The sequence below is a fragment of the Pithys albifrons genome, chromosome 25 (genome assembly GCF_047495875.1).
Source record: "Pithys albifrons albifrons isolate INPA30051 chromosome 25, PitAlb_v1, whole genome shotgun sequence".
In the NCBI taxonomy this organism is placed as follows: domain Eukaryota; kingdom Metazoa; phylum Chordata; class Aves; order Passeriformes; family Thamnophilidae; genus Pithys; species Pithys albifrons.
This window is the reverse complement of record NC_092482.1, coordinates 1348561-1375486: the sequence shown is the minus strand read 5'-3', so window position 1 is coordinate 1375486 and position 26926 is coordinate 1348561. Positions and strand designations below refer to the sequence as shown.

The following is a 26926-nucleotide window of genomic DNA, read 5'->3' as shown; positions in this document are numbered from 1 at the left end:
CCTCGGCCCAAGCCCCGCCCTCCCCTCTCGGCCCCGTCACTCTCCTCGCAGCGGCGGCGGCGGCGGCGGCGGTGCCGGGGAGGCCGTGCGGGCTGTACCGGCTGTACCGGGGTGCTGCCCGCCCGTCCTCCCGCGAGCGGCCGGTGCGGCGGGCCCGGGCCCGCGGCGGGTCCGGAGGGCAGGGCCGGGCGCGGCCCCGTGAGGCGCTGGGGCCGCCAGGGGGCGCCGCCCCGCCCCAATAAAGTTGGCTGGGCCGGCGGCGGCGTGGTCTCGGCGGATCTCGCGAGAGCACGGGCAGCAGGAGGAGGAGGAGGAGGAGGGGAGCGGGAGGAAGCGCTGTCGCGATAGTTGGGGCGCGTCTCGCGAGAGCCGCGGTGCCCCCCGGTCGGCGCCGCTCCGGTCGGGCAGCGCGCGGGGCCGGGCCGGGCCGGGGGCGGCGGCGGCGGCGGCTGCGGGACCGCCCGAGGGGGCCGCGGGTCCATCCGCGCTCGGGGCCGCCCGCCCCGCCTGCCCCGCGCCCCGGGCCTGGGCCCCGCCGATGAGGCGCTGAGGCCTCGGCCCGGCCCCTCCCGGGTCGCTCCGCCGGGGCCTCGCGGCCCGCTCCCCATGTAGGAGGGAGCGCCGAGGCCCCGGGGCGGCTGGTTCGAGGCCGGGGGTGGTTCGGCGGAGTTCGCCCCCCTCGCCGTTCCCGAGCGCAGCGGGGGAGGAATGCCCAACCCGGAGAGACATGGGGGCAAGAAGGACGGCGGGGCGGGCTCGCAGCCGGGCGGCGGCAGCTCCAACAGCAAGGACCGGCACCGCGCCGGCTCCCGGCACAAGCGGCACAAGTCCAGGCACTCCAAGGAGTCCCCGCTGGCGGCGCAGGAGGCGGCGGCGCCGCTCGGGGCCGTGATCAAGCCGCTGGTGGAGTACGACGACATCAGCTCGGACTCGGACACCTTCTCGGACGATGTGGGCCTCAGGCCGGACAGGAGGGACAGCGAGGACAGGCGGGACCGCGGCGACAGGGCCCAGAAGCACCGGCACCACCAGCACAAGCGGCTGCGGGAGCTGATGAAGAGCAAGCAGGCGGAGAAGGACAGGAAGCTGGAGAAGAGCCTGGAGGCTTCCAGCAGGTCCGCCAAGGAGAGGATCTCGGGATCCTCCAAGAGGCTCCTGGAGGGCGAGGAGCACCCCAAGGGCCTCTCCTCCAAGAGCAGCGCGAAGGAGCCGCGCTCGGCCAAGGCGCACAAGGAGAAGTCCAGGAAGGAGCGGGAGCTCAAGTCCAGCCACAAGGAGCGCGGCAAGAGCCACCGGAAAAGGGACGCCCCCAAGAGCTACAAAACCATCGACAGCCCCAAGCGCAAATCGCGGAGCCCCCACAGGAAGTGGTCGGACAGCCCCAAACTGGACGACAGCCCGTCGGGAGCCTCCTACGTGCAGGAGTACGACCTGAGCCCGCCCCGCTCGCACACGTCCAGCACCTACGAGCCCTACAGGAAAAGCCCCGGCGGCTCCTCTCGCCGCCAGTCGCTCAGCCCGCCCTACAAGGAGCCCGTGGGCTACCAGTCGAACGCCCGCTCGCCCAGCCCCTACAGCCGCAGGCAGCGCTCCGTCAGCCCCTACACGCGCAGACGCTCGTCCAGCTACGAGAGGGGCAGCGGCTCCTACAGCGGGAGGTCCCCCAGCCCCTACGGGCGCCGCCGCTCCAGCAGCCCCTTCGCGTCCAAGCGCTCCGTGAGCAGGAGCCCCATCGCCAGGTGCGTGGGGGCTCCCGAGCCCTCCCCCGGGGACTGGGAAGGGATGGGGTGGGACTGGGAATGCCGCGGGATTGGCTGGCCCGGCAGTGAAGGGAGGTGGGGGGAAAGGGGTGAGGGGGTTTGGAAGAGGATGGAGTGATTGGGGGTGAGGGGAGCGGGTTCTTATTGAAAAAGAGAAGGTTTGGATGGGATATTGGGAAGAAATACCCTCCCTGTGAGGGTGGGCAGGCCCTGGCACAGGTTGGGCAGAGGAGCTGTGGCTGCCCCAGCCCTGGGAGTGTCCAAGGGCAGGTTGGAGCACCCTGGGCTGGTGGGAGGTGTCCCTGCCCATGGAACTGGATGGGCTTGAAGGTCCCTTCCAGCCCAAACCGTTCCATGAACCCTCTTCCTCCCACTGGTGCTGAACTTGGCCACGGAGCTGTGTGTGGAGTTGCTTTGGTTGGGGTGGTGGCAGTTCCCTGGGAAATGGTGTTCCCACTTTGGGGAATGTCGGGAGGCCATGTTGGCTCTGGCAGAGAGGCTGGATGAGCTCCTGGGATTAAGTTACAGCCACCTCTGGAGGGGCCCCTGTGCCCCAGAGCCACATCCAGTGTCTGTACCTGGCAGGGAACTCAGCCAGGGGGAAACACTTTCACCTCTTTCTGGAAGCCTTTAACTGTTCACTCCATGTGGGAACCTGATCCCACTTCTCAGGAGGGCTCGGTTTGGGTGGATTTTGCTCTTTCTGAACTGACTTTTCTTTTCCCTTGGATTAGAGGCAGCCACGTGCAAACTCCCTCTCTCAGCCTAAACTTTCTTTTCTCAGTTTTCTCCCTTCCCTTCTGGAATCTGGAAGGGCAAGGAGCAACCAGCTGGATTTTGGTTTAACTCGAGTTTTCTCTTTTGTTCTCTTTACTCCATAACTTTGCTACAGAAGGAAACAATTATTTCAAGGTAGTTCTGTGTGTTTTATTTCAGATGTTCATTAATCCTCCTGTTACATGGCCAGCATTGATCCTTTTTTTCTCCTCCTGCTTTGGCTGATGTTCAGTGAGTTTCCAGTGGTCACCATGGATGCTGTGGAGCTTTGGCTGGGGCTCCAGGGCAGTGCAGCTGGGACCTGGCACGTGGTGGCTGCAGGAATGCTCAGCCCCATGGCTGCTGTGCTGCCTCCTCCACATCAGCACTTCCCCAGGCACGGGGGGCTCTTGGAATTTGGTCTCAGGAGTTCTGCCTTCCATGGCCTTGCTGGGAGTCCTGTGTTGGTGTTACCCCCCAGAAGGTCTTATGTAAAACCTCTTTATTTTGCTGTGACTTTCTCCCTCAGGCTGCTGCTCCTCTGCCCTGTTTCCTCTGTGGGCCCCTGGGAGGCTCTCAGGGACAGGCCTGGAGGGTTTTCTTTCCCCTCAGTCCTTTTTGCTGCTCTTGTGTGTCATTTCCTAATCCTTTGGAAGAGGGAGGATCCAGTGGCAGGATGTGCCTGCAAACTGCTGTAATTGTGTCAGAGCAGCTGAGGGAGAGGCCCCTGGGAGCTCCAGGGGTATCCCAAGAGGGGTGTTTTCCCCTCAGGTTCCTCCCCTTCCCAGGAGACCCCAGAGCTTCCTCTGTGCCAATGGCTCTTTGCTCCTGAGCTGGGAAATCCTGTTCCATTTTCCTGATTTATGGGAGGGAGCAACCTTGGAGCACTTTGTGCTGCTTCCCTGAACTTACAGACCCACTTCTTAAGGACATCTTGGACTCAATGCTGGAGCCCAAACCAAAAAGAGATTGCAAAGGTTACACTGTCTGCAGTCACTGTGTACTGAATTCTGCCTTCACTGTCACTCACTGCTCTTCTCTTTTCTGGGCAGAGAACTCCCTGTGTGATACACTCAAACCCCATGGACTGTGCCTCTGGAAAGCCCCTGCCTGTGGTGATTGTAGTGAAGGGACACAGGGAATGTGATGTGGTTTCCACATGTCAGGCAGGTTGTGAGTTGTGATTTGTGTGTGTGTGTTTGGCTTTGGGGAGCTCACAGCCCCTGTGGGGAGGGGGAAGTTTGTGGTCAGGTGTGTCCAGGAGCCAGAGGGGGGGCTCACCTGAGGGGTCTGGGGCTTCTCAGGGGCTCACCTGGGGGTCTGGAGCTTCTCAGGGGCTCACCTGGGGGGTCTGGGGCTTCTCAGGGGCTCACCTGGGGGGTCTGGGGCTTCTCAGGGGCTCACCTGGGGGGTCTGGGGCTTCTCAGGGGCTCACCTGGGGGGTCTGGGGCTTCTCAGGGGCTCACCTGGGGGGTCTGGGGCTTCTCAGGGGCTCACCTGGGGGGTCTGGGGCTTCTCAGGGGCTCACCTGGGGGGTCTGGGGCTTCTCAGGGGCTCACCTGGGGGGTCTGGGGCTTCTCAGGGGCTCACCTGGGGGGTCTGGGGCTTCTCAGGGGCTCACCTGGGGGGTCTGGGGCTTCTCAGGGGCTCACCTGGGGGGTCTGGGGCTTCTCAGGGGCTCACCTGGGGGGTCTGGGGCTCAGGAGCTCACCTGGGGGGTCTGGGGCTTCTCAGGGCTCACCTGGGGGGCTCAGGAGCTCACCTGGGGGGCCAGTGCTGCTCAGGGGCTCACCTGGGGGGGCTCAGGAGCTCACCTGGGGGGCTCACCTGGGGGGCTCAGGGCTCACCTGGGGGGGCTCAGGGCTGCTCAGGGGGGTTACCTGTGTGGGTGGGTGGGCTGAGCCCTCCTCACCTTGCTGTGCTGCAGGTGGGGGTAAGTGCAGGCAGCTGACTGGGCAGTGACTGTGTGGTCCCTTCTCTTGGCTCCTGTGGAGGGGCAGGAATATTTTGGGAGAGAAAACCTCTTTAACTGGCACACTCAGGCTGTGAGCACCTGACTGGCTTACGTTCTTCAGGCTTTTCTGGGACACTCAGTTATTTCCCCTGACTGGCAATATGAGGGGGTTTTTTGGTGTGTTCTGTGTTTTCTTTCATCTGTGTGTCCAAAAGACAGTGTCAGGGAGCTGAATCCATGTGCTGACTGGAGCAAATCCAGAGTGTTTGCATTTCCAGTGGCTGTGGAAAACAACTCACTTCCCATGGAGGAGGAAACGAGGGTTTGGTCAGCCTGGAAAATAAGAGATGTGCTTTGCCATTCTGTGTAGAAACTCTTGTCACTGCAGCTGAAACAGGGAGGTGGAATTGCAGAGTCCTCCTCCTTGCTGGAGGTGGGATGTGCTCTGTCCCCAGAGGAGTGAGGAGTGAGTGAGGGTGTCCTGTAGCAGTGGCCTCTTCTGCAGGCCCTTGCTGTGGTGAAAGGTCAGCAAAAAATAAGAAACAGCAAAAATAAGAAACACAGCTTGTTTCCTGAGAAACTGGAGCAGTCAGGCTTCCCAGACCCTGCTCTCCACTTTATCCTGAACCTGTGCTGTGGTTTGCAGCAGGTGGAGTGTTTTGCTGCCTGTGGGTGCTCCTGGGAGGTTGTTGTGGGGTCACGGGGGTGTGTGGATGTGGGGCTTGGTCCCCTCAGTAACACCTGCTCAGCATGGGGGTCTGGAAGGTTCTGGCATTCCCTTCTCCAAAGGCCTTGCCAATGTTCTGGTTGTTCTGGTGAGTTCAGTGAACCTCCTAATGGTTTTTATTTGGGGTTGTAGGTGAGGCATTGCCCTCAGCTCTGTGTTAATTCACAGATATCATGGTTGGTGTCTCCTCTTTCTGCTTTGCACTTCTAGAGGCACAACAGGGTGGGGTTTAATCCCAGGGCACCTTTATCCAGAAGATCTGCATGTGGCACTGAGTTGCTTCTCATCCCTCCAGCAAATAAGGTGGGGAGTCCCCTTAACACATCAGAGGGTCAGAGGAGTAAAAACGATAATGAGAGGCTGCAGTTGGAGCCACAAAAAACATTCTGGAGGATGGAAAGTGTTCTCTTCCAAAAGCAAGACCTGCCTGTGCATCTTCTGTACTTTATTGCATCTGGTTTGGGCTGTGCAGCAATGAAAGGCCCCCCACAGGTGCTGTGGGTGTTTGTGGTGGTGCTTTGGGGGCTGTTGGTGGCCCAGAGATGGGAGCTGAGGTTTGTTGTACTGATGTGGAGCTGGGAAAGCAGGAAGGCTTCTGGATGTGGGGCCTTCTTCAGGTCTCACAAAGCAGCTGGAAACACCAGCATGGAAATGGCTGGGAAACAGCAGCTCTTTGTGTGATCACTGTAGGGGATTGTTGTTAATTAGGAGAAAACCTGGGCTGGTGGAAGGTGTCCCTGCCCATGGCATGGAGTGGGACTGGCTGGGCTCTAAAGTCCCTTCCAGACCTTTCCATGGATTGGAGGAACTGGTGGATTAATCATCAGGGAGGATGGGAAACAAGGAGTGAGAAATGGAGCACTGGAGCACCCTAAACAGCCCTTCCTGAAGGGACTGCAGGAGGGAATTCCAACCCCAAACTACTGGGGGTTGATGTAAACGACTCCCTACAGGATTTATTGGGAATGTTTTCCTCAGCCTGCAGATGTCTTGGAGTGTGGTGCAAAGGCAACTGTTCTCCCAGCTCCTGGTGGCAGGTGGACTGTGTCCCACACTGCTAGTTCCCTAAAAAACCTTGGGAAGTTCCTGAGACAGAACTCCTGGTGTGTGTGGTAACAGCTGAGTGGCTGCAGAGCCCCCTCTGTTCTCCTTCTGGTGTTCATTTGGTGGGTCTGCCCTGCAGTGCTGGTGCTCCCTGGGCACTGCCAGCTCAGTTTGGGGCTGTGGTGGTGAGAGGGGAGCTCTGCCCTGCAGTGCTGGTGCTCCCTGGGCACTGCCAGCTCAGTCTGGGGCTGTGGTGGTGAGAGGGGAGCTCTGCCCTGCAGTGCTGGTGCTCCCTGGGCACTGCCAGCTCAGTCTGGGGCTGTGGTGGTGAGAGGGGAGCTCTGCCCTGCAGTGCTGGTGCTCCCTGGGCACTGCCAGCTCAGTCTGGGGCTGTGGTGGTGAGAGGGGAGCTCTGCCCTGCAGTACTGGTGCTCCCTGGGCACTGCCAGCTCCAGTTTGGGGCTGTGGTGGTGAGGGGAGCTCTGGGCCCTGCAGGAGGGAGCTCTGCCCTGCAGTGCTGGTGCTCCCTGGGCACTGCCAGCTCAGTCTGGGGCTGTGGTGGGGAGAGGGGAGCTCTGGGCCCTGCAGGAGGGAGGGAAGGGACTCCTGGGCAGCCCCATCACAGCTGCCCATCCTGGGAGCTGTCTGTGGTGTTGAGCCAGGAACTTTGTGCTCCCTCAGTTCTCCAGTTTGTTTTCCCAATATTTATTGTCTCAGGATAATCCTAATTAGTGCCAACAGTGTAGACCCCATTGTTAATTATGTTCTGAGTGTGGTTACGAGCGATCCAGGACCTGTGTTTGAACCTGCTTGTGACGAGGTGTGTGTTTTATAACCACTGTGGGACTGTGTTTTGAGAGAATTCCACATTTTCCAAATGTGTCCTGAGTAATAAATCACAGTGTTGTGTCTATTGGAGTATTTATGGAGTCTGAGCTCAGAATGTTTGGTTTTCCTGCTGGCATCAGAGCTCACCCCGTGTGCTGTTAAACCTGCTGTCTCAACCTGCCACTGGAGTGGGGGAAGCACTTCTGGGTTATCAGGAGTTTTGATGTGGACTCTGGAAGTTCCAGCTTTCATTCCTGTTTATTTTTCAGCTGGGTTTGCCCATCAGTCTCCCCTGGGCTGCTCTCCTGAGGAGGTTCACCCCGTGCACCCCGATGGTGTGAGGGGTTCCCTGTCTTGCTTCTCTCCCAGCACAGATTTTCAGTGATTATTTCTGCATAAATACCTGGCTTAGAGCCCTTTGCTTGTAGAGGAAGACCAAGATCTCAAAAAAATTTGCTGTTTTTCTTCTCTTCTCCTGACTCACACTATGGAAGTTCGAGTTCTGATGGCAGTAGAAGAACTAGGGGGGAAAGTGAGTGATATCCTGAGGCAGATTCCTGTGAGAGCAGTTGTGTTTTATCCATGCTTTCCTTCAAAGTTGTACATAACTCCTGTGAAAGATCCCTAAAACACCAGCTCGCCCTCTGGACTGAAGTCTCCTGTGTGGTCTCCTCTTTCCTTGGGGATTGTCCAGCCTTGCCCCTTGGTTTCTGTGTCAGGGGTGTGATGGTGAGGGTGGTGCTGGCACAGGAAGGCTGGATCGTGATGGTGTCAAACTCATTTACTCCATAACCCCTTCCAGCAGCTTTAGGCTGTCCTGACAGGTGTGGAGGACTCTCTGACCTGACCAGGAGCAGATCCAGCTGTTGGTGAGTAGCTCAGAGCTCCAGAGAAGCCTCTGCTCACGTCTCTCCCCCTTTTCTCTCCCCAGGAAGTCCGTGAAGTCGCGGAGCCGCAGCCCTGGCTACTCGAGGCACTCATCTCACAGCAAGAAGCCCAGGTCTGGGTCCCGCAGCCGCCATTCCAGCATCTCCCCGACGAGGCTGCCGCTCAACTCCAGCCTGGGAGCCGAGCTCAGCAGGAAGAAGAAGGAGCGGGCGGCGGCGGCGGCGGCCGCGGCCAAGGTGGACGGCAAGGAGGCCAAGGGCTCCCCGGTGTTCCTGGCCAGGAAGGAGAACAGCCTGGCCGAGCTGAAGGAGGCCGGGGCAGAGTCCAAAAAGGCCCCCAAAACTGTGAAGCTGGAGAAGGCTCCGTCGGAGCCGGAGTCGGGGAGTTTGGCACACGCCAACGCGGAGCCCAAGGGGCCCGTGGCGGAGCCGGCCAGAGCCAGGGCGGAGGAGGGCCCGGAGCGCCGGCACCCCGCGCCCCACAGACCCGCCAAGGACGCCAAGCCGGAGGACCTGGTGTCTCCAAAGGAGACAGAGGCAGCGGAGAAGGACGTCCCACCCCCCCTGCCCTCCATCAAATCCCCCCCTCCACCCCTGCCCACCGCCACTCCCCCGCCGCCCACGCCGCCGCTGCCGCCGCCGCCGCTGCCGCCGGCCCCCGCCGTGCCACCGCTGCCCCCCGCCCCAGGGACTCCTGCCCAGGCCCCTCCGCCCGCCCCGGCGCCTTTGCCGCCCTCCTCCCACCCAAGGACGTCCACTTTATCCTCTCAGGTGAACTCCCAGTCCTCTGGCCAGGTGGCTACAAAACCCCAAGTGTCTGTGACGGCTGCTATCCCACACCTGAAAACCTCCACCCTGCCTCCGCTCCCGCTGCCCCCTGTTTTAGTTGGGGAAGATGACCTGGATAGGTAAGGCCACGCCACAGCATCCCCTTGGCACTGGAATAAAGAGGGTGTAGGGTGGTTTGCACTGGGAGGTTCCCCTGCTCAGTGCAGGTGGCACACACGTGTTGTCCTATGGCTGTTCTGGGTTCTGGCTCTGTCAGGATGGTGTGGAGAGTTTGGTGATCCCAGGCAGGCAGTTCCTCTTATCCCTGTGGGAAACAGGTTTGGTGCTGCTCAGTACAGGTTTCCCTCTTTGTGTTTATTGCAGGAATGGCCCACCATGGATCAGGGGGTTTGCACCTCTGTTTGCACAGACTGATTTTAAAATTGCTGGTTTTGTTTAATTCCTCCAAAACTTGTACTTGAGGAACAGGGAAAAGCTTAACCCTTCCCATCCAGGAACACACAGCAGAGCTTTTTCTGTTCCCATTTCACCAACCAGCACTGGTTTAACTTGAGCATGGTCTTAATTATTGAGTCATTAGTGCAATCCTTTATGCCCAAGAAGTTGGTATTGTTTGCTTGAAAAAGCTTAAAAATTAGTGAAACTGCACCTACTTCAACTTTATTTCCTGTAGTTCCTGATCAAAACCTGCAGATTTGTTCTGTCCTGTAACTGGAGCTCTGGCTGGGCTGGAGCTGGTTGTGGCTTCTGTGATGGACTTGTCTGGAAAACCTCATTGTGGGGGTTTCTTTTGTTGGGGGGAAAGGAACAAAATATCCAGAATGGAGATTGAGAAGAAGAAAACACAAATCTCTCTGTTTTTCCCCTTCCTTTTCTAGCTCTTAGCATGTTGTAGTGCTGTTAACTCAAGGTCATCAGTGATTATATATAGATTTTTTTTCTACTTGACCTGCTTAGCCTGCAGTTCCCTAAAAACCTCTGTATCCTCCTGACCATCCCTGAAGATGTGCTGGGTTTGGGCAGTAAGGGCATGTTTTTAGTCACTGGTGTTCCAGCCCAGCCCTGACTGGGGAGAATCCCCCTGTGGGGAGGTGAACTTGTCACATTCCCTGTTCTGATTATTGGCTTGATTTCCATGGGTTATCCTGGTGCTGATGCCAACCAGGGGAATGTTCTCACTGCCACCCACCTAAAAGTGAGGTTGGTGCCCTCCCTGAACTCTGTAATGTCCAGCAAATAATACTGAGTTTAAATGTCTGTGAGGAGCAGAAGCTTTGAGCAGGTTTTTCCCAACCCAAATGCCATCAAAGCAAATCCTGCTGCTGCTGTTCCCTCATTTCCAAACCCAGAAGTTGTCCTGCAAATCTCTGTTGTACTTTTTAGCCACTCTTTTTTTACCACACAGGTGTGGCTTAGTTTTGTCCCAGTGTGGTTTGTCCCAGTGTGGTTTGTCCCAGTGTGGTTTGTCCCAGTGTGGTTTGTCCCAGTGTGGTTTGTCCCTGGCCTCAGGGCTGGGGGTGATGAGGGAGATGGAGCAGAGCTCAGGAAATGGCTTTCTGTGACTTTTTCCCAATGAAGGGATGGGAAATCCCACTCGTTCTGCTGAGTCTGGTGGCAGGTCCATATGGCCCTGACTGTGCAGAATCTCCCCCTTAACCAACTGCCTTCGTATTTATGGGCAAAACTCTCTGAGCTGGGCTTTTATTGTCCTTGCTGAGCCTGGAGAACATTCCAGCCCTGAGCCTGTGGTGAGCATGGGGTTGGAAATGGGCTTGGAAGTGTCCAAGGACAACACACACCTCGTTCAATTAGAAACCCTTTAACCTCACCAGACTTAGCACCTTCTGCAATGGTTTTAGAGCTCACAGGAGTCCAGTTGGTTCACCAGGAGAGCAGGAAAAGCTGTTCAGGAGGAATTGATGCCAACTCTGTGTGGGTTTGATGCTGTGCTCTGAAGGTGCAGAGCTCGTGTAGCTTCCTGGGGACATCTTGAGTGGTCACAGCCCTAACCTGGTTAAAAGACAGCCAGCTGCTGGCCCTGCTGCTGCTGGAGGGGGCGGGGGGGCAGCCCTGCTGCTGGAGGAGGGGAGAGGAGGGAAGGAGCTCCAGGGAGTCTCTGTTAGGCCCTTGTTGCTCACTCTTTGTCTTTTCTCTGCTTGGGCAGCTCTGAAGGGTCTGTTTGGTTTCCTCACCCTGAGTGGTGCCTGTTGGCCTGTCCAGGTGTTCTGGGGTAACTGAACTTAGAGTGGCCCAGTGCTGATGTGCACAAAGGTAGCTGAGCACAGACAGTGGCAAGAGAAGGGGAATTTTTGGGAAAAGAGGCCTCCTGAAAGGCTGGGCACTGCAGCTTGACCCTACAGACACACCTTTGCCCTTCCCACCAAGGGCTTGCAAAGAGTTGGCTTTTGAAGGGTGTCTGGAGAAAGGCTGAGGCTTTGAGATGAGTTTTGGTGGTGAATGTGACAGTGTTAATGGTTGGACTCTGTCTCAGAGGGCTTTTCCAGTCGAACAATTCCACAGTTCTCTGTGTAGCAGATACTAAAATACTGTTCTTCTACTCCTTGGGAATTTGCAGTTGATGGGGGGTGAGTTTCAGCCTGTCCAGCTCTCCCACTTCTGGTATTTCTTGTCCTTCTCCTTCCTCACCTCAGTTTCACAAGAGGTTGTCGTGCAGATTAGGCCAAGCCTAATGAAATAATTGGGGAAATGACCTACATCCATCAGTGCATTTGTGCTGAAGTGTCAGGGCTGGTGGTGCTGACAAACACCAAACCTGCTTCCTGCCCTAAAAACACACCTGGGAAGGTGGTTTGGATCTCTGAATCTTTGGCTTTTCCTGGTGGAGCAGAGAGTTGCATGGAGAATTCCTGACTATTCCAACCCAGGAATTCTCCTTCCTGAACCAAACTTGTGATGCCATTGGGAACTGGGTTTAAAAAACCAGCTTTTGGTTTCTCAGCAGCATTCAGGCACATTTTAGGCCTTGCTGTGAAGTTAAAAGTTGCTTATGGAGAGAGGTTTAGCTCGGGCTGTGTATTTATAGTGGTCCTTACCAAGCCATGCATTTAATTTCAAGATAAGTGGAGTAAACAGGGGAAGTAAAAGGTCAGAACGTGGGTTCTGACTGATATTCTGAGCTGCCTTACAGGAAACTCCAAATCACCACTGATTTGTGCAGACTGAGCAAGTTCTAGTGCAGACCTGTGTGTTTATTTAATGGTGTGTTCCACTCTAACCCTTTTCTCTCCTGATGTGTTGACAGTGTAAAATTTAAGGCTCTTTTATTTTGTACTTGGCCGTGCTACTTTTGACACTTCTGGTTGTCAACCTGAGCTTTTGTCCTGCAGCAGCTTTTCCATTTGTCAAGTCTGACTTGTGTGTTGTATTAACTTTTCGGAGTTTAGTCCAAAGGAGATTCTCCCTCCAAAACCTGTGAAGAAGGACAGAGAGCAGAGACCACGACACTTACTCACGGACCTCCCGCTCCCCCCGGAGCTCCCGGGGGGGGACCCGTCTCCTCCCGACTCCCCGGAACCAAAGGCAGCCACACCACCTCAGCAACCCTACAAAAAGAGACCAAAGTAAGCCTGCCCTCAGCTCCTGACTGCTGGGAGAGCTCTTTACTGAGGGAAGTGAAATGGGGAGGAGACAACTTCCTACTTGGGGATAAAACATCATTTCCTGTGGGTTGTTTCATGTTTGGACCCTCAGCTAAAAAGGCCACTTGCCACATTTATTGAGAATTAGTGGTAGGAGTTGCTGGAGTGTGTCATGGTCAATCTCCAGCCACATCCACCCCAAAAGCTCTTTTATATTTGATTGAGCCACGCCCACAGCCCCAAGAAAGCTCCTCATGAGCATCTTGGTGCTTTTAGAAGGTGTTTATTCCAAATAGATGTCCCTGTTTTCCTTCATGGTGGAAGTGCTGGTGGTGGAACCACCCTGGCACATGTTGGGCAGAGAAGCTGTGGCTGCCCCATCCTTGGAAGTGTCCAAGGCCAGGTTGGAGCAACCTGGGACAGTGGGAGGTGCCCCTGCCCGTGGCAGGGGGTGGGACTGGATGGGATTTAAGGTGTTTCCAACCCAAACCATGCTGGGATTCCATGAAACCTGGAGGAGTTGGGATTATACACCAAAACTCACTGCACTCCCCCAAACATTCCAGTCCTTGGGAGTGCAAAGCCAACATTGCTGAGCTTTGCTTTTGGGGCCCAGGGGTCAGTGGGGCAGGTGGCACTGGGTGGGCACTGGGGTGGGCTCTGGGGGTCTCCCAGCCCTGTTCCCTCTTCCAGAATCTGTTGTCCTCGCTATGGGGAGAGGAGACAGACGGAAAGCGACTGGGGCAAGCGCTGTGTGGACAAGTTTGACATCATTGGGATTATTGGAGAGGGGACCTATGGGCAGGTCTACAAAGCCAAGGACAAGGACACAGGTAAGGCTGGAGAGTGGCTCCGGGTGGGTTCCACCCCTTGAGCTGTGGGTGTGCTCAACACCCATCCCGGGGTTGCTGGTTAGTGGCAAACACCTGTAGAACTAGAAATGGCTCCTGGAATAAGCAGTTCCACCAGGAGTTTCCAGGGGGATAGGAGAACAGGAGCTCTGAAATCCTGGGTTAGTGCCCAGGTTCCCACTGTGCCTGTGAGATCTGTGTCCTGGGTGTGTGGTTTGATCCCTGGTCAGGCGGTTGTGGCAGCCACAGGTGCCAACTGAGCCCCTGGTTTTTAGGCCAGCCTTGGTCAGACTTTACTGTAGCAGAGCTGGGGGGAAGAGGTTGTGAAATTCCAGGGTAAATTTATGTTCCCACGTGTGACTTGCTGCTGGAACAGCTTAGGAAGAGCACAGGTGTGGTAACTTCTTACAGAGCAGTTAAGTAAGATGAGGTGGTACCTGAAGCTGCCTCTGCTGCTTGTGGTGGGTGTTTGTGCTCATGGCCCCTTCCAGCTGCCCTGGGGGCTGTGGGTGGAGGGTGCAGGGGGTGAGCCAGGGGTGCTGTGTGTGGCAGGTGAGCTGGTGGCCCTGAAGAAGGTGCGCCTGGACAATGAGAAGGAGGGATTTCCCATCACAGCCATCCGGGAGATCAAGATCCTGCGGCAGCTCATCCACCGCAGCGTCGTCAACATGAAGGAGATTGTCACAGACAAACAAGATGCACTGGATTTCAAGAAGGACAAAGGTACTCTTTGCACCAGCCACAGGCACGGTGCAACCTGCTGGTTTAGTGCAAAACTCAGTCTGAGCTCTGGGGGGGGTTTGTGTGCTGTGCTGGTCTCCATACTCAGTTCCAGCAAGTTTGTTGGCTGGATTTGGCCTTTCCTCAAAGCACAGATTGCAGTCCCAGGGAGGTGTTGCACTGAGAGGATGATTCCATGCCTGCAGAGTCTAAAAGGAAGAGTCTTAAACTAATAAAGGCCTTTACAGGGTCACTTCTAGCACTGATTAGTGGCAACAAACTTGAGGAGTCTCCTGTGTCCTCTGTCTCTGTGGAGGGGAGAGTGTTTTAGCATCCCAGAGGCTCTTGTTTGGGAGCTTCTCCTCCATGAGAGGGAAGGAAGCAACACCAACAGGAGTTCAAACCATGCATAGAAGTGATCTCAACAAACCAGAAAGAAAACAACCAAGGCAGGTGGGTAAGTGTGGCCAGAATTCAGAGGAATTTATTCTGAGTGCATATATAATTTCAGGTGTAAGCTTGGAGGGGCTATTTAGTTGTTTCAGGGTTGTTTTTTTAACCCCTTGAGGGGAAAAAAAACCCTTGCAGAACCTTTAAGCCCAAAATGTCTCAAGTGTTAAAGAAACAACAGAACAGTGCACAGAAAAGACCATTTCAATAATTGAATCTGCTTCCATTCCCCTTTTGGTTTTGTGTCTCTGCTCTTGTCTCAGTCGTTTCTCTGTTTCTTACCCCAGGTGCCTTTTACCTTGTGTTTGAGTACATGGACCATGACCTAATGGGGCTGCTGGAGTCTGGCTTGGTGCATTTCTCAGAGGACCATATCAAGTCTTTCATGAAACAGTTAATGGAGGGTCTGGATTATTGTCACAAAAAGAATTTCCTTCATCGAGACATTAAGTGCTCCAACATCTTACTGAACAACAGGTAACCTGGGAGTGAATCCAGTAGATTTCACTTCCTTTGAGCATCAGATCACATCTGGAAATTAAGACTGGCATATCCAGCAGTAATTCCTTTTTTCCCTTTCAGTGGGCAGATCAAACTCGCGGATTTTGGACTCGCCCGACTCTACAGCTCAGAGGAGAGGTGAGGAGGGGCAGGGGGCTTACAGGTGGGGTGAGCTCCTTCCTTCCCACCATCCACATAGTCCCTGCACTTGGAAATCCTGAGGAGTAATTTCCAGGGTAAATTCATAATCCAGCTCCAGCTGTTGGACAAATAACTTTCCTGTCTGGTGTTTTAAGTTTGCATTAGAGCAGCAGCTGCAGAGGAGCCCAAACATCTCTTGTGTTTGCCCTGGAGCGTGTTTGCTCCAAGATCAGCCACTGCTCAGTGATGGCAACACATTCAGCCTCCTGAGGGGCAGCAGTTTGGGCTTGGGAACCTGCAGTGAAGTCCTGAGACCTGTAAGGCCCCTGATCCCTGCTCAGCCTCCCTGAACTCAGGCCATGGAGACACGTGGGGTGCCCCTGCTGCTGTTCCAGCTGTGGCTGGGCAGGGAGAAGGGGCTGGTGCCAAGGGGGCTGTGTCTGTTGTGCCTTCCAGCCGGCCCTACACCAACAAAGTGATCACGCTGTGGTACCGCCCCCCGGAGCTGCTGCTGGGGGAGGAGCGTTACACCCCTGCCATTGACGTGTGGAGCTGCGGGTGAGGCTCGGGGGCTCGGGGCACCTCCCTGGGGGGGCACGGGACACCTCCCTGGGGGGCCTCTGGGGGCTCGGGGCACCTCCCTGGGGGGCCTCTGGGGGCTCGGGGCACCTCCCTGGGGGGGCATGGGACACCTCCCTGGGGGGGCTCTGGGGGCTCGAGGCACCTCCCTGGGGGGCCTCTGGGGGCTCGGGGCACCTCCCTGGGGGGGCATGGGACACCTCCCTGGGGGGCTCTGGGGGCTCGTGGCTCTTCCCTGGGGGGCTCTGGGCACCTCTGGGGGCTGTGCGGGCTCTGGACCCTTCCCGGGGGGGCTCTGGGCCCTCTTCCCCTGGTGGGGGCTCAGTGTCCTTTGCCAAGGGACTCTGGGCTCCTTCCTGCAGCTGGATCCATCCCAGCCCTGCACAGTGTTCTGGGCAGTTCAGCCACCAAGATGGGCCATTTTCCCCAGGGATCCAGAACCACAGAGTTCAGCACCCACAAGCGAGGCTGGATTCCCTAAAATATGAACTTCCCAGTGGGATATTCACAGCTGAGCTGCAGCAGAGCTTAGGACACAAACAGAGGGTTGTGGGAGCCAGGAATGAATCCCAGTTGCTGCTGGCAATTCCAGTTGCTGCTCAGTGTCCTGTTCCAGCAGACAGAGCTGTGTCCTCCCAGCTGTTTTTGGCACAGATTCCTGGTGGCTCAAGGGGAGATGCTGAAGGAGCCAGAGCTGTGCCCTCCCTCCATCTCTCCCAGCTGTACCAGTGTTGTGTATCCACATATCCATATCCTGGCAAGGACACACAGGGTGGGGCAGCTGAGGGTGTTTGGGGCAGCACAGGGAAGTTTAAAAGCTGATTCTGGGGGAAATGAGGTCCCTTCTCTGCCACATGGATACCTCCCCCTTTCCCTGCGAAGAGTTAACACGTCAAGGCCTCCCTGCATTAAACAGCCTCTTCCAGGGGGGTTATTCCCCAGGAGCCCAGGACTGGGGGTTCTGTACACACAGGTCAGTTTGTCAGTGCTCAACTACAAGCCCTGATGCAAATCACCCTCCTCAGGCAAAGCTGCTCCTGAGCAGAAACACTGCGCTGTTCAAACGCTCCTCCCAGGGGTTTGCTGTCCTGACCTCTTGCTTTTCCTCTTCCCAGCTGTATCCTCGGGGAACTGTTTACAAAGAAGCCTATTTTTCAAGCCAATCTGGAACTGGCTCAGCTTGAATTAATCAGGTAAAGCATTGCACATGCATGTCTATGAGGGGAGGCACTGCAGGAGCTGCTCGTGCACTCAGGCTGTGTGTTAGAAGGGCCCTTCTTCTCTCACCTGCCTGAGAAAACAGGGCCAGAAACAGGAGCAGTCAGGTGTCCACACCCCCATCAGGTGTGTGGTTGTTAATTTATGTACCTTCAGGAAATTTTGCTGTGAGCTGAGTACAAAAATCATGAACTTAAATTACATCTCACACTGAAAATTGGAATCCCAGGCTGGTGTGGGTTGGAAGGGACCTTAAATCTTATCCAGTCCCACCCCCAGGGGCACCTTCCACTATCCCAGCTGCTCCAACCTGACCTTGGACACTTGCAGGGATGGGGCAGCCACAACTGCTCTGGGAATTCCTTTCTAGCACTTCCCCACCCTCATTGTAAGGACAATGAAATTTAGTAAGTTTGTAAAACTTAAAGTAAGAAATTTTAATATGATAAGAATTTCCAGCAAGTAAAATAAAAATTCATTGTGTTGGAAGGTTTATAAACCCCAGCTCAGCATTTCCCTGTCCTGGTGCCTCCCTCTGTACCACGGGGGTGTGCCCAGAGCTCAGCTGGTGCTGCAGGGAGTTGCTTGGGAAGGAGTTTCCCCCTGGGGTTGGTGTCTCTTGTGCTCCTGGCCATGTCCCACGGGACTGACCCTGCCCTGCTGCCCCCCAGCCGGCTCTGTGGCAGCCCCTGCCCAGCTGTGTGGCCAGATGTCATCAAGCTGCCCTACTTCAACACCATGAAGCCCAAGAAGCAATACCGGCGGCGCCTGCGCGAGGAGTTCTCCTTGTGAGTCGGGTCTGGGTGCAGGAGGGGTGGCTGTGGGGGCATGGCCTCTGTGTCCCCTCTGTGTCCCCTCTGTGTCCCCTCTGTGTCCCCTCTGTGTCCCCTCTGTGTCCCCTCTGTGTCCCCTCTGTGTCCCCTCTGTGTCCCCTCTGTGCTCCTCTCGTGTTGTTTGTGCAGCTTTCCCACCAAGGGAGGGCTGGGATGGGGTCCCTGTGCCTTTCCCAAACACCTGGCCTGCCTCAGGTGCCTTCAGAGGGGTTCCCTGTGCTGGGAACTGCACTGGCAGCACCCTTGGCAGTGTGGCATCCTCATGGGCTGACTGCAGGGAAATGTTCTCAGGGGAACAGAGATCCCATGCATGTGTCTGATCGTGGGGTTTGTAGCATAAATGGCAAAAAAATGGCATGGAATATCCTGAGTGGGAAGGGACCTCCGAGATCATCCAGCCCAGCTCCTGGCCCTGCAGACACCCCAGCAATCCCACCCTGTTCCTGAGAGGTGTCCAAACACTCCTGGAGCTCTGGCAGCCTTGGGGCCATGCCCACTGCCCTGGGCAGCCTGGTCAGTGCCCACCATCCTCTGGGGGAAGAGCCTTGTCCTGATACCCACCCATCCCACCCTGACCCAGCTCCATCCCACTGCTGCCTGTTCTGTTGGTGTCCTTGAGCTGCTGCTAAACTCTGTCTGTGCGGGTTCCTCTGAGGCCTGAGGGGTCTCTGGAAGTGGCTTCTCCACATGTTGCCCCTTGCCTCACCTTGTTCCCCCCTCTGCACAGCATTCCCCTCTCTGCCCTGGACCTGCTGGACCACATGCTGACGCTGGACCCCGGCAAACGCTGCACAGCAGAGCAGGCCCTGCACAGTGACTTCCTGAAGGACGTTGACCTCAGCAAAATGGCACCTCCAGAGTAAGTCCCAGCAGCCACCACTGTGGGCTCTCTGCTGGAGAGCTTTGGCAAGGAGACAAGGGGGCTTGTTCAGTCAGAATTTTGTTTTCTGGGCTCTTTTCTCCATTCTGCCCTTGCACTTTGTCATGGGGCTGAGCAGATCACTCTTCCTGTGCTGTTGTTTTTCTGCCTGATAACAGCCTGGTTTTATAAAGCCCAGTTTAACATTTATAAGGTGCTCTAAAACTGTTGGAAGATGTGCAAGAGAAGGGTGTAGCACATCCCTGTCTCTGTGCCATGGAGAACTGGTCAGGCCTCGTTAAGGCTGTGTGTTAATTAAGGGGAAGAGTGGAGCAGTGTCACGCTGCAGGGATTTCCTCCCACTCCAGTCAGGCAGATGATAAAACTGTGACTGGTTGTGTGCAAGGCCAGGATTTCTGTTTCCTTCAGAGTCCCTCAAGGCAGGGCTTTCCTTGAAGCCCCCAGACCCTCAGAGCTTGGTGGACTTGCACTCAGTGGGGTTTGTGTGAGATCCCAGGCCATTCAGGGATAAGATCCCAGTGCAGATTGAATGAATTCCCTGTAATTGGGCTGACATTCCTGCTGCTGGGCCATGCCCCTTTGGTTTGGCTGCAGTCAGAGAACATAAAATCATGGAATGGTTTAGGTTGGGAGGGAGCTTAAAGTCCATGCACTTCCAAGCCCCTGCCATGGATAGAGACACCTTCCACTAGAACAAGTCCAGCCTGGCCTTGGACACTCCCAGGGATGGAAATTCAAGTGTTCAGAGCAGGCCCAACCCCATCCAACCTGACCTGGGTCACTGCCAGGGATGGGGAGTCACAGCCTGTCTGGCAACATCACCTGTGCTTCTCTTCCCTCACCACCAGCCTGCTGGGGGCTCTGGGGCCCAGCTGGTGTCCCAGTGTGTCTCTCACTGCCCAGTGCTCTCTTGCAGCCTCCCCCACTGGCAGGATTGCCACGAGCTGTGGAGCAAGAAGCGGCGGCGGCAGCGGCAGAGCGGGATGGCCGTGGAGGAGCCTCCGGTCTCAAAAGTTTCTCGGAAAGAAACTACCTCTGTTACAAGCACAGACACTGTGAAAAACAACAGCAGTCCTGTGCCCCCCCAGCCTGCCCAGCTCAAAGCAGAGCCTGGGGCTGCAGATGCAGTAGGTCAGTGCCCACTTTGCTCTGGAAAAGGCTCCTGGTGTGTTCCCTCCCTGGGTGTGGGAGGTTTGTGTCTGGTTTTCAGCCAGTCTGGTTCTTTCACCTCTATTTCTGCAGAAAGGGCATTCCAGACTCTTCCTGTCCTCGTTTCTTTTATTCCCTTTTTCTTTTCCTCTCTGCTGTGAAGGTGCAGAGGGTTCTGTCTGGTCTTCAGAAGTCGCTGATGAGCGGAGTGTGAATTTGTTCTGGGCTGTGTTATTAGTTCTGAAAGAGGCTGGATGATGAAAGGAGTCACTGAGTCACTTAAGCCAGTGAGGGAACAGATCATAGGCTGGAAGGTGCAGCCACATCCAGGGTGTGCTAAAAAAGGAGCTGAAGTTTGATCTTGATCAAATTAGATGAAGATTGGGTGTGGGATAGATGCAGAAATGTACATTATTGCACTTTACTGCAGAAAAGGTCATCAAGACTTGCAGGACCAGAACTTGTGCACTGTTCCAACCAGTGACAACCCTCCTGTGCCCAGGAGAGGAGGTGTTCTGAGTCCTGGGAATGTGGAGCTACACAAAGGTGCCCTGATTGTTCTATAGAAGGCTTATAAAAACCCAGATATGGGCTAAAGCTTCCTTTGTGTCCAATGCTGTGCTGACAAGTAACGAGGAAGACAGTTCTTGCTCCAGGGAATGCACAATCCATGTGTTCAGTGAAACATGGCAGATGGACAAAAGGTGGTGCTTGGATTAACAAACAGCTGGGAAAAAGTGTCACGTTCTTCATTCCCCACCAGCAAGAGGAGCTCCAGTTTAAGCTTCTCAACCCAAACCTGGCACCCTTATTCCCAAAAAGTTCCAGTGTCAGTGTGAAGGGGCACCCTTGTCACTTGTCACTCCAGTGGGCTGCAAAGGGAGGTGGTGCCACTCCAGGGATGTATTTTAGGATAACCTGGATCCTTGCAGGTCAGGACAGAGCCCTGTCATCCCAGGCCAGGAATTGCCTTCTGCTTGACCTAATTGCCTGTGCTACGTCAGTGAGCACACCCTTCCTGCATCCCAAGCAGCAGCTCAGCTCCATCCTGGGAAACCTGCTTCCCAGTGCAGGAGGGGTGGGTCTGACCCCTGGGGACCTTGGGAGGGGCTGACCTGCTGTGGAGGCCCTGACATGGGTTTGGGGCTTCCGTCATCATCATCATCATCATCTGCTGCCATAACGTGGTATCCTTGGGATGCCCTCACTTCCCAAACGCAGGAATGGGGAGGTTTGACCCCTCTGAACTGCTTTTTGGCACCTGTGCAGAGGTTTTTGGGAGGTTGGAGGGGCAGTGAGGCAGCAGCAGCTCGCTGAGTGCTGCAGTGTGTGCCCAGGACCACGGGGTGCTGCTGCCGTGCCACTGGAGCTGAGGGTGGGAATCCAGCAGGATATTATCCTGAAATCCTCCTCCTGGAGCCTCCCTGCCTTCCCCCAGCCCGGGGATGTGGACTTGTAGAAAAGGGATCTTTCTGCCTGTGGGACATGGAGAGGGGATGTTCAGTGCTGTGGGATGTGGGGAAGGAGAATTCCTTGCTGTTGTATGTGGATCACAGCTGTGGGACCTGGAGAAGGGGCATTCAGTGCTGTGGGACCCGGAGAAGGGACATTCAATGCTGTGGGACCCGGAGAAGGGGCATTCAGTGCTGTGGGACCCGGAGAAGGGGCATTCAGTGCTGTGGGACCCGGAGAAGGGGCATTCAGTGCTGTGGGACCTGGAGAAGGGGCATTCAGTGCTGTGGGACCTGGAGAAGGGGCATTCAGTGCTGTGGGACCTGGAGAAGGGGCATTCAGTGCTGTGGGACCCGGAGAAGGGGCATTCAGTGCTGTGGGACCCGGAGAAGGGGCATTCAGTGCTGTGGGACCCGGAGAAGGGGCATTCAGTGCTGTGGGACCCGGAGAAGGGGCATTCAGTGCTGTGGGACCCGGAGAAGGGGCATTCAGTGCTGTGGGACCTGGAGAAGGGGCATTCAGTGCTGTGGGACCTGGAGAAGGGGCATTCAGTGCTGTGGGACCTGGAGAAGGGGCATTCAGTGCTGTGGGACCTGGAGAAGGGGCATTCAGTGCTGTGGGACCTGGAGAAGGGGCATTCAGTGCTGTGGGACCTGGAGAAGGGGCATTCAGTGCTGTGGCACACGGAGAAGGGGCATTCAGTGCTGTGGCACACGGAGAAGGGAAATGGGTCATGGATGTGAGACCTGGAGAAGGGATCTTCCTCACAGTGGGATGTGGAGAAGGGCTGCCTATTGCCATGGCTCGTGGGCAAGGGCTGTGGGATGTGCAGAAGGTCTGTCCCCTTCCTCATGCCCCCCCAGGATCCCCAAGCCCCCTGTGGTGACTCTCCCTCCCCTCGGTGTGTCCCGCAGGCCTCGGGGACATCACGCAGCAGCTGAACCAGAGCGAGCTGGCCGTGCTGCTGAACCTGCTGCAGAGCCAGACTGACCTGAGCGTGCCGCAGATGGCCCAGCTCCTGAACGTGCACTCGAACCCCGAGATGCAGCAGCAGCTGGAGGCCCTCAACCAGTCCATCACGGCCCTGACCGAGGCCACGGCGCAGCACCGCGAGCCCCCGGCGGCGCCGGCCGAGGAAGCCATAGAGGAGCCCCCTCCGGAGGTGCCGGAGGAGCAGCAGACTCCGGACGCAGCCAGCGCTCAGGGAGACATGCAGAACGTGCTGGCAGTTCTGCTGAGTCAGCTCATGAAGAGCCAGGAGCCCGGGATCCCATCCCTGGAGGAGAGCAACGGGGAGAAGAGCGGCGAGCAGCGCGGGCCCCGCAAAACCCCGACCCGGCACCCGGAGGAGAGCTCAGGTAAATAAACACTCCTCCCTCTGCTTGAGGAGGGAGAGCATCCCAGGGAGTGCTGCTGAGCCAGCCAGGAGCAGGGAGGACTTGGAGTGTTGGGAGAGGGAGGAGGGAAGGGCATAGAATGTGCTCAGACCTCAGGCTTCAACCTGACCCCCTCCCTGCGGTGAGTGCTGGAGGTTGGAACAACTGCAAACAGCCAGAACATGCCAGTATTTACTCTAAAACCCACTGTGGAGGGTTAGTGAGGATTAATTAAAGGTTTGGGGGGTTGCCCAAAAATGAAAGGGGAGTTTGGAAGTGAAGGGTTAGTGGAGATTAATGAAAAGTTTGGGGTTTTGCCCAAAAATGAAAGGGAAGTTTGGAAGTGAAGGGTTAGTGGAGATTAATTAAAGGTTGGGGGTTAGCCCAAAAATGAAAGGGAAGTTTGGAGGAGTCAGTTCTCCCTCAAACCCCCCCAGCAATCAGTTGGCACATCCAGGGAGGTTTTTGCACTCCGTGGATTTTCCTTTTTGGTTGTCCCAAGTATTTTTCACCATCCCATTCCTGCCCTCTTAAAAATAAAAACTAAGCAAACATGCAGAGATGACTTCAAAGGAACTGAAATAGTGGTGAGTGCTGAAGGGAGGGATAGTGGCAGTTGTGAGGTGCCTGGTTCTGCCTGAACTTCACTTCCAAGCCCTGCCATCCAGCAGCCCCCAAAGCTGGGCCAAACTGCTGCCTCTTGTAGTGAGAGTTTAAAACCAGTGGTTGTGTCAGTGAAGCCTCGGATTCCCTTGCCCCAGGTGAGTGTGAATGTCTCCATGTCTCTTGTTTCTGTTGACTCTCTGAATTTATTAGCCACAGCCTGTGACGACCTCACCCAGTTGTAGAAGCGCCTCCTGGGTTTGGCTCAGACTCTCCGGGGAGCCTCTTTTGGTCTGATCCCACCTCCTGCAATGTAGCTGAACGTGCTGTGTTCTCGTGCCTTCAACACCCGCCCACCACGAGCCAGTTGTGATCGTGCTTTTCTTTTTTTTTTTTTTTTCTGTTGTTGTTGCCCTAGCCCTGGAAGATAACTAGGTTACTGTAGAGCAGATGGAATTCCATGCCGTTGTCCTCTGTTGATAATTCTTTTGGAATGATTTGCTGTCCCCAAATCAGCTTGGCTTTACAAATTTACCTGAAGATTGGGGGTTTTTTTGTTTGTTTTGTTTTGGGGTTTGGTTTTTTTTCCTCCCCCCCCACCCTGGATTTCAATACAATCTAGTTTTCAAAGTGGACTGATGGATACGGGTGGAGGGGTGGTCCTGGAAGACTACTGGTTTTCACAATAAAGTTTGACCTTTTTAATAACCAGTTTTGCCAGTGATTTGAGGATGTGATTCCAACAAGGTGTCCGTGGCCTCTGCAATTCCTTCACCTGTGGGTGAGGGACAGGAGGCAGCTCAGGTGTGTTGCTCCAAGAGCAGTCAGAGCTGGTTTTGGGAGTGGAGCTCCTGGGGAAGCCACGTCCTCCTCTCCCTGGTGTCACTTGAGGTGTCACTACACCTGTGGTGCTGCCTCAGAGTGGGGTCAGGGCTCTGCTCCCCTCTCCCACCTCCCAGACAGGCCCGTTTGTGCCCCCTCTCCCTCAGCCTGTGCCAGAGCAGTGAGGGTGTGGGAGGCTGGGGGTGGTGGACCTTTGTTCTTGCCAGGAGGGGTTTGAAACAAATCCTGATTTGGGGGAAACTGTGGGAGAAAGGGCAGCGGGGAGGAAGCAAAAGGCTTTTCTCATGCTCAGGATGGTGTGTGCAAATATTTGGGGGTGAGGTTGTGTCAGGAAGGTTGGGAAGCAGGGCTGGGGCTGGTGGGAGGGGGCAGAGTGAGTGTCCTGCTGCCCTTGGGATGCTGTGGGAGCAGCAGGGAGCAGGATCTGTGTGGTTGGGCCTGGCTTTGTGTGTGTCTAATCCAGCACATCCTGGCCATGCTCTGGAGCCGGGTGGCTCCGTGTCCCTCCGGACTTGGGCAGTGTGGGTCTGGCATGGGGCTCCTGGTGTGGCTGCACGTCTGCCCTTGATCCAGGGGCAGGAATTCCCTGCCTGCTGCCAAGGTGTTAGGACAGCTGTTGCCGTGGGGACAGTGTGAATGAACACCTTGCACCTTAAAACTCTCCCACCACCTCATCCCGGAGCGGGCGGCCCGGCAGGGATTGGATTGGTTTGGTTTGCTTGTAAAACTGTCTTTGTGTGTGCGTGTGTGTGTTTGAAACGGTGTTTAAAAGGAGTCACCCTTCCACAGCGTGTCCTCCTGGCATTGTCCCTCCAGAGAAGAGACCCCCCGAGCCCCCCGGACCGCCGCCGCCTCCTCCCGCGCCCGAAGGGGATCTCTGCGGAGCAGCCCCGGAGCTGAGTCCGGCCGTGACGGCTGCGCTGCTCCAGCTGCTCTCCCAGCAGGACACGGAGCTGCCCGGCCACGCCACGCAGGAGCCCCCGGCCCCGAGGGACTTCGGCCGCTCCCACCCCGCCAGGACTTACAGCGCCGACGGCTCCGAGGGCGCCTTCGGGGCCGAGGAGCTCAACTCGGGCCAGACGCTTCTAGAACCTTCTGCCCAACCCCTGGGGAAAAGCAGGACCTTCTTGGGCTCCGTGAGCCACCTCGGGGAGACCAGCAACTACCAGGGCACGGGCTCTGTGCAGTTCCCAGGGGACCAGGACCTGCGTTTCGCCAGAGTCCCCGTCGCCATCCACTCGCTCGGGCAACCCTTCGGCAAATCCGAGGGCAGCAACAACACGCTGGGACACCCCGAGGCCAAGATCCAGAACTACGGCGAGTTGGGGCCGGGAACGGCCAGTTCCAGTGGGGCAGGACCCGGTGCCAGCTGGGCTGCCCCATCCCAGGCACCGTCTCCCTACGGGAAGGCGTTCCGAGGGCCTGGCAGAGTGCCTGCGAGGGGCGGCCGGGGCCGGGGGGTGCCCTACTGAGTGCCCAGGGCCCCCCTCGCTCTCCCCCTCAGCCCCAGGACTTGGGTTTCTTTTTTTTTCTTTTTTTTTTGTTCTTTTTTTTAATTGTTTTTTTTTTTTTTGGCCAGAGCAAGGTCTCGTCCTCATTTCAGCTGCTGCAGAGCTCCCTGTGCATTCCTCCCTCCCTCCCTCCCTCCTTCCCTTGGGATGTGCTGGAGGGTCCCACCAAGGCCAAGCCCTCCCGTGCTGGGTTAGTGACAAAAACAGTCCCAAACTGAGCCAGGAGAAGGGAGGGGGGGACTGATGGAAAAGTAGGAATGAGAGCAAGAGAAGGAACTTATTAAAAAAAAAAGCTGTTTCCCAAGCTGGGCTCTGGAGTTTCCCCGTGGTCTGGGAAGCTGCTTCCCAAAGTGAACAGTTGTTGTTTGTTTGTTCATTTTCCCAATTTTCTTAAGAAAAAAAAAATGAAAAAACCCAGTAGGGGGATATTTTGATGCAGAGGGCCCTGGGTGGGTTCTCCCAGCAGTGGGGCCCGGGATGTGGCACTGGTTGCACTCACTTTATCCAATGTTGCTTTCTTTCCACAAAGCCTCTGGTTTTCCCTGTGCTCCAGGGCCAGGTCCTGTCCCCACAACAGCAGCCTTAGTACACTGATTTTTGGGAAGGGTCTCTGGGGGTTGGATCCCTCCTGCTGTGACTTTGCAGTGGGAATTGTCTTATTTTTCCTTTTTTTTAAGAGCCGAAGCGAACACCTCCCTAAAAAACGGGGATTTCTGTCACTTGTAACTTCCAGAATTGAGAAAGGAAACAAAAATCCAACTTCTGGTGGGATTTGCCACTGGATGGGAGTGATTTGTCCCCGGAATCCTGGGCTGGTGCTGCCCATCCTGCTGAGCCTGGTCACATCTCAGCCCTCTGAGGTTTTCCAGGTGTTCCTGTATCATTCCCATGAGCATATTTCTATTTTTATTGTTGTCAAGGAAATATTTACGATGAATTTTCTCCTCCTGCAGACCCTTGCGCTGTTCATTTCACTGAGACTTAAAAGAGATGAATAAAACAAAGGTACCTATTTATCAGCTTTTTTTTTTGTTGTTTCCAAGTAGGACTTTCCTATGGAAAACACTGAATTTTAGAGCCAACAGTTCTGGAGTGTTAAAGGGAAGGGGAATTTGGGGGGGCCAAGGGATGTTCTTGCTACTAACAGGATTTAATTTCTTTTTTATACAGAGAGATAAATTTAAATAAATGCACCTGGATAGGTGATGCTTCCCCCCTGGGGAAATCCTGCCTTACCCAGCTTTGCCGTGGGAGGAAGGAGGGGAGAGAAAAGTCAATAGAAATGTATCTGTTGTGGTTTTATTTGCTGGTGCTGTGCAGGGACTGGCAGCTCCTGTAGCCTTGAGCCAAGGAGTGATGCTGTTTGCTGAATTCCCACTGTAAATTTGTGGGGTCTGGGGGGTTTTTTTGTTGATTTTTTTAAATTGTCAGTTTGTGCCTGATGTGCAGAGAGGAAAAAGAGGAGTTCTGTGAGA

The 26926-nt window shown here is 55.8% G+C and overlaps 1 protein-coding gene across 3 annotated transcripts; it reads left to right on the top strand.

Moving 5' to 3' along the window:
• The first annotated feature begins 20 nt into the window (after positions 1 to 20).
• Positions 21 to 25504, top strand: CDK12 (cyclin dependent kinase 12). 3 transcript variants are annotated; one of them, XM_071577402.1, is made up of 14 exons: positions 21 to 1739; positions 8001 to 8864; positions 12150 to 12326; positions 13038 to 13177; positions 13748 to 13918; positions 14653 to 14842; positions 14948 to 15004; positions 15464 to 15565; positions 16702 to 16779; positions 17476 to 17592; positions 18365 to 18496; positions 19434 to 19648; positions 22033 to 22476; positions 24757 to 25504. In XM_071577402.1, the coding sequence occupies exons 1-14, from the start codon at positions 709 to 711 to the stop codon at positions 25410 to 25412; spliced, it is 4374 nt and encodes a 1457-aa protein (XP_071433503.1). In that variant the 5' UTR covers positions 21 to 708; the 3' UTR covers positions 25413 to 25504. The 3 variants fall into 3 exon arrangements, with proteins under 3 accessions (XP_071433503.1, XP_071433502.1, XP_071433504.1); XM_071577401.1 differs by having other exon boundaries at positions 24730 to 25504; XM_071577403.1 differs by lacking the exon at positions 24757 to 25504 and adding an exon at positions 23311 to 23868 and having other exon boundaries at positions 23 to 1739.
• The last annotated feature ends 1422 nt before the right edge of the window (positions 25505 to 26926 follow it).